Genomic DNA, 12,126 nt, shown 5'->3' with positions numbered 1-12,126 from the left:
GCATGACAAGGATAATGTCTGCACACATGCTTAGCCTCAGCTGCAACCGACACATGCAAATAAAGCCATAGAGAGCACGCTTATGAGTGCGATGATGAGCTACAAAGCGTTGCATTGGAAGTGCACAATTGCACATCAAGGCAACGGAGAACCGCATCTCTGGCAGACAGCGGCCATTGTGGTCAGCTACAGCATGGCAGCTCCAGTGGTGCACACCAGACAGTCGTTGAGAATCATAAGTCATCAAAATGTTGACTGTTGCTGGCAACGCTTGACACGACTCGACTTGACTCCATGCTCATACAGTGCGAGCAATAAGTGCGTTAACCAATGAAACTCTGCATTAGCATACATAACTTTCTTTGGATCATTGTAAAATATAACTCACTCAAAAGTTGCCTAAAAATATTATATGTATTGCACGTGCGTATTCTTTTAAGAGTGACTGTGAGCCTTACTCTGCATGTGCGTATGTCTTGTCCTTGCGCATCGCATGCAACAGCTTGCCAACTATATTATATGCACAGACAGAGACACACACACACACACACACACACACACAGACAGCAATGCGTGATAGTGCGGCGCCCAGCAGTTGCCCAGCAGCGAACACGTCGTATGCGCAATTTGCATAATGAGCAAAGAATCAAAATGGTGCCGCATGTGGAATGGTTTTGATTTCAGAGCAACTCAAGGCAGCAACTAGCACACCAGCAACACAACAACAGTCAGCTGACCCAATTACGTTACCACCAAAATCGTGGGCGTCTGTATCCCCAGGCACTCTATGATGTTTCGAATTGGGCTGCCTTAAAGCTATCATGTCGAAAGTGTACCGCCACTTAGGCAAACATTAAAAATTCCAGATGCGTCCAGCATCTGACGAGCCCCAACGCCCGATCCAACCAGCTGCTGCGCCGGGTTCAAAGGTAAATAATCTGATAAATTTCTTGCACATATTGGTACGCCGCGCATATTTATCTACACAGATCCATGGGACTCAGCCGAGCAAGCAAACCGCTTTAAACATCGCAATCAGCACCAAGCACCAAAGCAGCTGAGCTCATTAGCATTTTGATTTGGTAAAATCAAACAAACATTTCCGGCAAAACGGCTGACAGCAAACATTGAACTTCGACTCATGTCATTGGCTTTGCAAATGAGCCAGCAAAAGATGACGAAAATACGCAGATCCAAAGTGTTTGACTTAATTGGAGTACTCGAAATGAACTGAAGCTTGATTTGATGAATTCATAATTTATTATTTACTTTTATTCAATATTTATGGTATTCAGATATTGAACTTATTTTTGGATTTCAATTGTAATTTAATTTAATATTTGTTCTCTCGAATCGCAGCCGGCTCTGAGTGGAGCATCAGATTTCGTTCCCTTTGAATGTGTCAAATCATTTAACCTTAGCAGTCAGTTGGATATATACAAATGCAAAACAATAAAAATTTTTATACATTTATCAACATTTCAGTTTACAAGTAACAGGAACTTTGTGTATTAAGACCCCCCTCAAAAAAAAGGGGATCATTGATGAGAATACCACAAGGAGATCTTGTTTTGCATTTCAAATTGTGTTTTACCTTTTGGCGGTAAGTTTCAGTTCCATTGCAAAGATCTATAGGCAAACTGTTAGGGATGGTGCGCGCTAACCGACGTAAGCCCATTGAAGAGGTATATGGCACCAAATTGGAGCCCATGCAGCCGGCCCGACTGCAGGCCATCCCCCAGCCGGGCATGACCAAGACGGCCGCCATGCGCGTGAACTCCTCGCGCCAGGGGGACGCTCGCACCCAGCGCAGCTACGTGACTGCCAACGACTATTACATCACTACCAATGTGCCACTGAATGCCACGAACATGCGCGCAGCGCCCAGTGCCGTGATGAGCCATCCGGCCAAGTCGGGCCAGCTGCCGGTGCAGCTGCAGCAGGCGTCCACCCAGATGGCCAGCTACGGCTCGCTGTCGAACCGGCGGAACAAGCAAAGCGCGCGGCAGCCGCTGGCCGGCCAGCCGGCGAAGGTGCACTTTGTGCCCGCTGAGAGCAAGGCCAACTGCCATCCTCGTCCACATGGGCACGGGCATCCGTATGCCAAGGCGATGCCGCTGCAGATGACACAGCGCACGGCCTATGGGCAGAGAGACTGCGAGATGGATCCCAATCCCACGGAGATGTCGGACAAGGATCAGATGCTCAATGCCAACTCGATGAATGGCCGCCGATCCCATGTCCACTCGCATCCGAATCCGAATCAGCAGCACCCCCAGCATCCCCCACATCCCCTACATCCCCTACAGCACCAGCTACACCAACAGCAGCACTTGCCGAGCAACAACAGTATCCACACGAACATGCAGCAAATGCACCATCACTCGCATCAGAATATGAAGCACCAGCAGCAGCAGCATCATCTGCAACTCCAGCAACAACAAATACTTCACCAGCAACAACGTGGTCCGGCGCATATGCGCCAGCGCGGCGGCATGCAGAGGACCGTTGTCACCGAGGAGGAGGATGAGAAGGATGAGGATCCCGAGGAGTTCTTCGAGCTCATACGCCAGACCGTGAGAAAGGCCGTTGGCGTAAGTACCCACACTGGCTGTTGGCCTTGCATCCCACTTATCTTTTTTGCTTTCAGACAACCATTTCGGATGTAATTTCACGGAATTTCCGTGACCTAGCTAACAAAATGGAACGCTTCGCGAACGAGCTCAAGATGACCAATGAGAATTTGGGCAAACTGCAAACGGAGGTTACCAACAGTAGGTTATTTGTGTTTTGTTGCTTTTGTTTTTGGGGTCACGTCTCTCACGCATCCTTACTCAGAGGTAATCCGCTACGGAGAGGAGAACACGCGTCACTTTCGGTATCTGTGCATGAAATCTGAATATGATAAGATGTTCTACCAGCAGCAGACACTGACTGCTGGCAATCAGCTGTCTGCTAAAGTGGCCCCCACTCCAGCGATGTCCAATGCGAAGGCGACGGCGATGACGACCTCACGGGTGGCCAAGCAGGCGGCCACCTTCAACATGAAGGCCGGCAAGCAGCTGACGGGCAGGAAGCTGGGCTATGCTAGTCTGAAGAAGACACCACTCGATTGCGTCAAGGAGCAGAATAATTGTGCATGCCGCAGCACTTCGAAGTCCTCACACCAGCAGCCGACGGAGGATCGCCAGTCATCATCGGATCGTAGCGTCAATGCCAAGTCCTCGGAGCTGGGTGTGCGCGAAGTGTTGGGGCAAATACAGCGCTTCTGCACACAGATGCAGCTGGGCGATATGAAGGAGGAGCAGCCGAAATACAACTCACAGACCGGCATCTGCGGCATGGATCTCAGCGAGAAGATTAGCTCCGGCTCCACCAATTCGCCACTCGACAAGGCTTGCAGCAACGCCAAGCCAAAGCCACACGTCACCATCAATGCCACTCCAGCTGATGCTGTCGACGAGATGGACACTCCGGTCGACAGCATGGACGAGATTGAGATTGACAATTTCCAATACAGCTCTGATGAAATGTCCTCGTACAGTGAAGACGAGAGCGAGGTGAAATTCTCTGGCAGCGCCACAGCCCGTGCACCGCTCCAGCCATCCAGGGCTAAGCTCCCACCCCAACACTCGAACAAAGGTGCCGGCGATGGTCAGTAATCTAGGCAAACATCCATACACCCACACACACGCACATATACACACATACACACATACACACCAACACACACACACAAACAGTGAACGAATGCCAAAGGACGAGCAAGACTAAACAATCCAACTGAATTTTCCTGAGATCATCTTGCGTTGTGGTTTACTTTCTTTTTGGATCGCACAAAATTTTAAATATCCAGTGCTAAGCAGTGGGAAAGCAGGGCTCAAAACGTTTGGATATTTTTTACTGAATGAAATTTGTTCAATGCGTGACTTTGTTTTATTGCCTCAGGAAAATACATAAATCAATAAATGATTGCCGAAAGATGCAATAATATGATACCAATAAACCAAGTGAAAGAAGTGTCGATATTCTTTGCTACCTTTATAGATGTTTTCATAGGCAGAAATGGTATTATGAGGCGATATATACCCCTAGGTAAGATGGAGGAAGGAGTCTCAGCATAAAATACTTCTTACGTGATATTTTAAGCATAAGCCATTGTACATGATACTCAATTAAGTTATTTCTTCTTATTTACGAATTTAATTGCCATTTGATCTCTTCATCTTCTTTCATCGATTTTTTTTCATATTAACTTTTCTACTCATTCGTCCTCACATTGTAGTCTTCTTTCTCTTTCTACAGAAATTGAATTGCTTCACTTTATGAAAACAGTAATCACTCTTGTATTTAGAGCTCTGTACGAAAGTAACACATAATGCTTTTTTACCATTTGGTATAATATAAATAAAAATAAATATTTAGATACAAAGTAGTGGAGAAAATAGTAGTAACCGCTAGTAGATTGTCAAAAATATAATTTAAAATCTTAGAAGGTATATGTAATATACAAATATATTATTAATATATTTATTTGTTTTCCTATGAACTAGTTTTAAATATTACTAGCATTAAACATTTCGAATGCAGTATAAATACGCTTTATTTTATCTTAAATCTCACAATTTCCAGTATGCTCAAAATAAACTTAAAGAGGGCAGCATTATTCGTCTCACACTTGAACATTATTTGACATGTGTTTCTCTCTTTTGTCAGACGGCTTCAAAGCGTATTTCCGCTGCCCGCTTAGTAGGTGCTTACAACTGACCCATATATACAGTCGGGCTACCTGGTACGTAATGCCCTTTGGTGTCACTAATAACTGCATAATATATTGACTGCAAAGAATGCATGGCTAAGCACAAACAGAGAGGGAGAGAAAGAGAATGAGAGAGAGACAGAGAGCTGACACCAAAACTAGGCATAATTACAAGCCCAATGAAAGCCTGAGTGAGTGACTGTTGAGTGAATGAGTATGTGAGTGTGTGTGTGTGAGTGAGTGTATGCATAAATGCCTACCAAACGGTGGGCCGCTGCTCCACCCTCTGCACTGAGCTCTTGCATTTTTATGGGCTTACGGCTCTGCCGTACAGCAGCGAGCTCTGCGGCCAAAACAGTTGATATATGGACGTGGTCGTGGTCGCGTGAATGAATGACTAAGTGCATAGTGAACGACTAACGACTAACGACAAACGGCTAACGGCTAACGGCTGAGGTACCGTTTGTATTTTCGCTATCAGCTCGGTTACATAGCGCAATTCTCTGCTGGAAATTGCGTAAACAAATTGAACATTTGGTCGAAATACTGTCAACTGTTTGGCCCGCTCAACTGTAATTAAAGCGCCCAAAGTCGCTCTTTGACATACAGCCTGAAGGACGGACAGACGAACAGACGAATGGATGGCTGAACGAACATACGGACGGATGGTCAGAGAAATAGCAAACAAATTAAACTTATGCAATGATATTGGGGCCTCGGGGCCAAGTGAATCGCCTCGACTGCAGCTGCATTTTCGTGTTGACATTAATTAAAAGTGTTATGCAAAACAATCTAAGCCGGAAATACGCGCCCAGAAATGTCAATGTCCCGTTGGGGCATTTTAGCACGCTCTGCTGCCCATAGTGCCATGGACACTTGTCAAGGACTTGGCCCATGCAGTGAAAACTATTTATATTGAAACATTCAAGCTTTGTTTGTGCGCTTCACTCACACACCGAGCTGTTTATAGAAAACTTTATTCTATCAGCCATAATCGTGGAATATACTTGTAAATTTAATCAACTGTGCTGCTGTTTATCTGCTCCAGCACATATATAAATTATGTTTTATTCAGAATGCAAATGAATACAAAGGAAAACAGCAAACAGATAGCAAAACAGAGAGACTGCTGCAGTAATGAAGATAAACTGATTTTTCATTTAAATTCATTTACAAAGAGTTAACCAACAGAAGAGAGAGCGCTACTTCTATTATGTAGAAAATTGGATTTAATTTTAATGCATTGTTTTCTTAGAGGCATTCTAGGAGAGTTGTGCTCTTAACTGATTTAATATCCTCACTACTGAAAATTTTGATATCCATTTTTATAAGAGTTTCAGTAATTAACTAAATAAACCAAGAATGAATTAACAAGTCAGCGGTTGAAAAATAAGCAATTATATAGTTATATATATATATACTTTTTTTCAATTGAGTGTTAGTTATTTTTTATAAACTTTGTTTCTTATAAAATAATAATTCTTATAAAATAAATATTTAAAGTATTTCTTAACTTTTCCTTTTGTACAACAAAATAAACAAAACCATTTATTATTTTAAATATTTCTAACAGTTTTTACATATTAATTTAAATTATTTCAACCTAAAAAAAATATAAAAATAAATAATTGCATAGCTGTATTATTTTTTTTTTTTTTTGTTTTTTTTTTTATTATTATTTTTAATATTTTAAATTTATTTAACTCGAAAATTACAATTTATACAGTAGTTATCATTTGGCAACTGGCAGCCCTTTAATATATTACTACAATACTAGAGAGAGAGAGAAAGAGAGGGAGGGACACAGTGTGAGGCCTTGTTCAACCCCCTCGCCATGGCACTGTGTGTGCGTGTAACTGAAAACCTGCTTCAATCAGCCGCCTAATTGTGATGACCAATGTTTGAACTGCAAACTTTAGCCGGCAGGCCACAAGACCAACAGGAAAGGGGTTAGCGCAGCTCGAACACGTCACAGAATGTGGATTTTTGTAATTATGAATAGCTTTTCACTCAAATATTCCAGCGAGTGAGCCGCCGAGGTTGAGCGCATAACCATAACAACGCACGCTCGCTGTTGGCCCAAGCCCAGTTGGCCAAAACAAAACAAATGAAACAGGTGCAAAGCATTACGAGGGTGGCTCGAGAGCCCAGCAGAATAAAATAAAATAAAATAAGAAAACAGGAACAGAAGCAAAGCTCAATGCAGCATAATTGCAGCGCGACTCGGTTTGCTAACAATTGTCAGTGCCGTGCCACTTTAGGTTGCAGTTGCAGTTGCAGTGCTGCACCCGTTCGTGGGCGGAACACAAATTGATTGTCCGTCCTCAAATAACAAAAAACCGAGTTGAGCAAATCAAATACTATATATACATACATACATATGTAGTACATATGTGAATGGTTTTTGTGCTCGGCTTTCAGTGGTCAAATATAAAACGAGAAACGTTTAATTGACCCCAAAATCAGTGAAGCGTTCATCTTTTTTTTTATATATATATTTAATGTGTTTTAATAGTTGGAGTGAAAAAGTTAAAAAAGGAATGGCATAGAGCAGCTGAAAACACATGTGAACTCTGGACAGTAGTGCAAAAACATCTGTAAAAGTTTGTCAAGCTATAATCGATTCTATTGAAATAAAACTAAAACTGAAAAGAAACAGAAACTGAAAAGGAATAAAAAGGAAAAGTTGGACCTATTAACAAGCCAATTTGCATGGAATATCATTGCGGGCCACAGCAATTTCCGTAGAAAATACCTATTGATTTTCCTTTGGCTTGGCTTGCCATCCGCATTTTCCGCTGGCCGCTTTAAATAAAATGAAAATATGAAAAACTCAAACTAAAACGAAAACTAAAATATTTCCCACCGCATTACTTTGCACAGATACGAATGAAAAGCGTGCAAAGGCGAAAAGGCAACTGTGCCAAAGTTTTGTGTGTGTGTATGGGTGTGGGTGGGTGGTCTCTGCGTCTCTGTGTTAGTGTGACAATATTTAATGCGATTAAAGTGCAACACTCTCCCAAAGAGTGAGGCGACAAAGCGACATGGCAAATGCTAAAATTCTGCACTAAAAGCGCAATGCATAACAAATGCGCTCGCCAAACGCAGTTGCGAGCGCATTTCCATCCTATATTGGTTTTCCTTTCCGGCACTAATTTTCACAATTAAATGTATTGTTTGTTTCATTCTTTCGATTCTCACAGGCAACTTGTTTTGATTGCGATAATTAAAGCCTGCTAATTGTCCATAAATGTTGAGTGCATCGCATCGAATCGAATCGAACGAGAAGTGAATACAGAGCGAGAATTTCGTATTCAATTTAAATATTTAAAGCAAAAATCTGAGAAAGTCATGAGTGGCTCCACTCAATGCGGTAAGCATTGTCCACTCCATACATATGTATATCCATAGATTGATTTCATCAATTCACATCTTTGCAGCGTTAGTTTGCCTGCTCATCACTGTGAGCTGCATTGCTCAGTGCCATGGAGCAGGCACTGCCACGCCCATCAAGAAGGGGGCTCCGCTGCGCATAACGAAACCGCAGCCCATCAGCAGCACCACTGCGGCACCGCCAACGACCAGCGTGGACAGCACCAGCACCACAGGCGAGCTGCTGTCGCCTCTAATTTACTCCACGACGGAAGCAACCGCCAGCAGCGCCAGCGCCAGCAGCATCACGACGGCAGAGGACGGTAGCAGCACAACTGCAGCGGGCAGCCTGGTGCCGGAGATTTGTATAACGGGACTGCAACTGACGCTAACCAATGCGGCCGGGGAGCAGGTGGTGCGCAGGCAGCCAGAGCTGGTGCAAATCATCGAGGGCGACGTCATGCTGAGTGTCCTGACCAGTGATCCCGTCTCGGCGATGTTTGTCATCAATCGCGTGAACCAGGCTAATCTCATCTCAGCGGACTTTGAAGTTGGTAAGGAATCCCTACCTACAATATGATGCAATTCTTTCTAAAAATGGGCATACAATCTTGAATCTAAGTTCCTTATAAATGGGTATATGATTGTTTATCGAGGGATTTTTATTGACTGAGGTAGTTTCTGACTAAAAGGGAGATTTACTTTTCCAGAAATCCAGTACATATATTCGCAATTAGAGCAGTTCTTAGTAAAAGCTTTGATTTAAACGAAAGACTGTTCAGCATAATAAAATAACAGCAAGATGTTTTTCAGTTTCTGATGAAAATTCGCATATTTCTACTTTTTCTTAAAATTTATGATTTTGAACATATTTCATTTTAAAGATAAACAAGGATATATCTAAAATATATATACTCTATGGGGTCTGCCAGGCCTCCTTCTGTCTCTTATATACATTTAACCAACCCATTATGGCCTGATTTCCCATTTTCCATTGAGTCTGTGTATGTATATGAATTCTACTTTTCTTTTACTTTCAATGGGAAATTTATTGTTTATTATACTCATTCACGAAAGTGAAATGAGTATATTAGCTTTGTTTTTATTATTATTTTGTTTTTATGTCTTTGAAAACATTCATTAGGAATCATTGAATTCTAATAGTAAAACAATTTGTTCGAGTTCGCTCGGTTTATTTCGTGACTCAAAAACATCAAATCCTCCTGCTTCATACAATATAATAGTATAAAGTTATACTATTATATACTATAACTATACTATAACTGTACTATAACCATACTATAACTATATAAAATTCTCTACCCAGGCATTCGCGCCATAACTGTGGACAATGCCAGCCTGGCTGAGAATCTGCTCATACAGGAGGTGCAGTACTTGCAGCAGTGCACTCAGTACTCCATGGGCATATTCCTAGACTATGATCTGTACAGGCACCTCGAGTCGATAATCAGGGACTTGGAGTACAATGTGTGGCCCATACCCAGCACGCGCGGCCATCTCTTCCCCAAGGTGGCGCATCTGCTGCACCAGATGCCGTGGGGCGAGAAGACCGCCTCCGTGGAGATCGTCACCGAAACCCTGGACGTGTACAATGAGTTCATGGACGCCGCCAGGCAGGAGCACATGTGCCTGATGCACTTCAAGAGCGACGACAACATCTACATACTCTTCGGCAACAAGATGGCCAATCACTTCAAGGAGAACGGCACGGTGTTTGTCGTGCCCACGGACCGTGCAGATCATGTATTCCTGGAGGGTAAGTCCGAGCCGAAAGGTAGTCCGCTCTCGTTTTCATCAAGCTCTTTGCAGAGCTGCCCAACAAGGCATTCGTTCTGATGGAGAATGACATAGAGCTGCGGGCGGCTGACCTGGATCCGATGCCCACGGCGCTCGACGAGGTGCTCATTGGCAAGAGTGTGCTGCCCTCGCGCGTCCTGGTCTTCGCCAGCCCCGTCGTTGACCTGATGAACTGGCTGCGCGCCTCGCTGGCCAAGCACTGCAAGCGCGATGAGGACTTGTATGTGCTGGAGAGCTGCTTCAACTTCCTCAACTTCATCGAGGACTGGCGCACTCCCGAGTACCGGCGACCCCACGACACGCAGGAGCTGCTGGCGCTGCTGCGCATGCGCAAGCTCTCCACGTCGATGGTCTTCCAGATGTACCAGAAGAAACAGGAGACCCTGGATGTGATAACGGGCGAGTCGCGCATGGAGCTGCGCGAGATCGCCTCCCAGAACTTTGTGACCAACGTGACCACCTACTACCACTACAATCGCGACAATCACACCAGCCTGGAGCTGAAGACGAAGTTCGGCTTGGTCTTCAACTGCCAGTACACGGTGGGCGACAACCGGCGCCACCCGTTCGTCTTCGATGGCGAGAGCGTCATGTTCTGGCGCATCAAACTGGACACCTGGGTGGCAGCGGGCCTGACGGCCGCCATTCTCGGCCTGATCGCCACGCTGGCCATTCTGGTGTTCATTGTGGTGCGCATCTCGCTGGGCGATGTGTTTGAGGGCAATCCGGTCACCTCGATCCTGCTGCTGCTCTCGCTCATCCTCGTCTTCTGCTCCTTCGTGCCCTTCTCCATGGAGTACGTGGGCGAGCAGCGCAACTCGCATGTCACCTACGAGGATGTGAACACCCTCAACACGCTCTGCGCCGTGCGGGTGTTCCTGATGACGCTCGTCTACTGCTTTGTCTTCTCACTGCTGCTCTGCCGTGCTGTGATGCTGGCCTCGATCGGGTCCGAGGGCGGATTCCTCTCCCATGTCAATGGCTACATTCAAGCCGTCATCTGCATATTCAGCGTCTTTGTCCAGGTGGGCATGTCCGTGCAGCTGCTGGTGGTCATGCACATGGCCTCCGAGAGCGTCTCCTGCGAGAACATCTACTACGGCCGCTGGCTCTGGGGCCTGATGGCCTACGATTTCCTGCTGCTCTGCTGTCTGGTCAGCCTGGTGCCGTTCATCTATCGCTCGCAGCGCAACTACCGCGAGGGCATCCTGATTGTGATTGGGGGCGTGCTCATTCTGATCATCTGGACCGTCTGGATCATCCTGTCGCTCTTTGGCGACGAGTGGCGGGATGCGGCCATTCCGCTGGGGCTGCAGGCCACCGGCTGGGCTGTCCTAGTGGGCATCCTAATACCACGCGCGTTCCTCATTGTGCGCGGCATTGAACGCTCGGACATTGCCCAGGCGCTGCCCTCGCTTACCTCCCTGGCCTTTGCCCAAAACAATCAGTATTCCTCCGAGCAGGTGAGTTCCTCAATTGCAGGCTATTCGACAGCCTATTGACATCTGCTTCTTTCAGAGCGTTTATGAGTGTGTGAATCCTGCTATGCGCCACTGCTCGCAGGAGGAGGTGAACCATCAGTCGCCCAGCGAGATACCCACGCTGCCTCTGCGCGGCGGCGGTCCACGACGTCAGCAGTTCTTTGCCAATCTTCGCCAGGCCAATGCCAACATCAATCCGCAACGTCCGCCGCCACGCCCACAGCAGAGCCCCTCGCGCTCCTCCGTCTGCTCCCTGCCGCCCTCACCCGAGCACAGCAAGATCACACGTTTCTGAGCGAATCCGGGAACAGATCCATAGACAGACCTAACCAGCACACCGCAACTTCCGTTCGAACTCTAGTCAAAGCGCCAAGAATGTGCATTAATTAAATTGCTGTAATCTATTTGTTAATCTAACATTTTAATTATCGACGAACCAATAACCCATGGCCATTTACGACTTTAATAAAACTAAATGGATACAGACGAGAAATATATTACAGATAATTATTATTGAATATAAATAAATATGATAAAGATATTATAAAGCTAATAATATTGAATATAAATAAATGAATAAATATGAAATAAAAATTAAAAAGCTCATGCTTTTGTCAATAATAAATTAAATTGAAATTCCATTTTTTCTTGAAATTTAATAGATAGAAATGTTATAGATTTGAGAAAAAATGTAAG

At 45.0% G+C, this 12,126-nt stretch overlaps 2 protein-coding genes across 5 annotated transcripts; both read left to right on the top strand.

The window, feature by feature from the left end:
• Positions 1–1,394: 1,394 nt before the first annotated feature.
• Positions 1,395–4,010, top strand: LOC108660300 (uncharacterized). The gene is made up of 3 exons (XM_030385375.2): positions 1,395–2,594; positions 2,651–2,774; positions 2,839–4,010. The coding sequence occupies exons 1-3, from the start codon at positions 1,650–1,652 to the stop codon at positions 3,660–3,662; spliced, it is 1,893 nt and encodes a 630-aa protein (XP_030241235.1). The 5' UTR covers positions 1,395–1,649; the 3' UTR covers positions 3,663–4,010.
• Positions 4,011–5,089: 1,079 nt separating this feature from the next.
• On the top strand, positions 5,090–11,927 carry boss (G protein coupled receptor bride of sevenless). Of its 4 annotated transcripts, none has more exons than XM_089257737.1 (6): positions 5,090–5,215; positions 7,963–8,132; positions 8,200–8,685; positions 9,459–9,908; positions 9,962–11,412; positions 11,468–11,927. In XM_089257737.1, the coding sequence occupies exons 2-6, from the start codon at positions 8,111–8,113 to the stop codon at positions 11,723–11,725; spliced, it is 2,667 nt and encodes an 888-aa protein (XP_089113863.1). In that variant the 5' UTR covers positions 5,090–5,215; positions 7,963–8,110; the 3' UTR covers positions 11,726–11,927. The 4 variants fall into 4 exon arrangements, with proteins under 4 accessions (XP_089113863.1, XP_030241242.1, XP_089113873.1 ...); XM_030385382.2 differs by lacking the exon at positions 5,090–5,215 and adding an exon at positions 6,963–7,102; XM_089257747.1 differs by lacking the exon at positions 5,090–5,215 and adding an exon at positions 7,203–7,224.
• The last annotated feature ends 199 nt before the right edge of the window (positions 11,928–12,126 follow it).

The sequence above is a fragment of the Drosophila navojoa genome, chromosome 2 (assembly GCF_054131105.1).
Source record: "Drosophila navojoa isolate 15081-1374.11 chromosome 2, UAZ_NAV_1.0, whole genome shotgun sequence".
NCBI classification, from domain to species: domain Eukaryota; kingdom Metazoa; phylum Arthropoda; class Insecta; order Diptera; family Drosophilidae; genus Drosophila; species Drosophila navojoa.
Note: the sequence above shows the minus strand (reverse complement) of the source record. Positions and strands in the feature narration are given on the sequence as shown.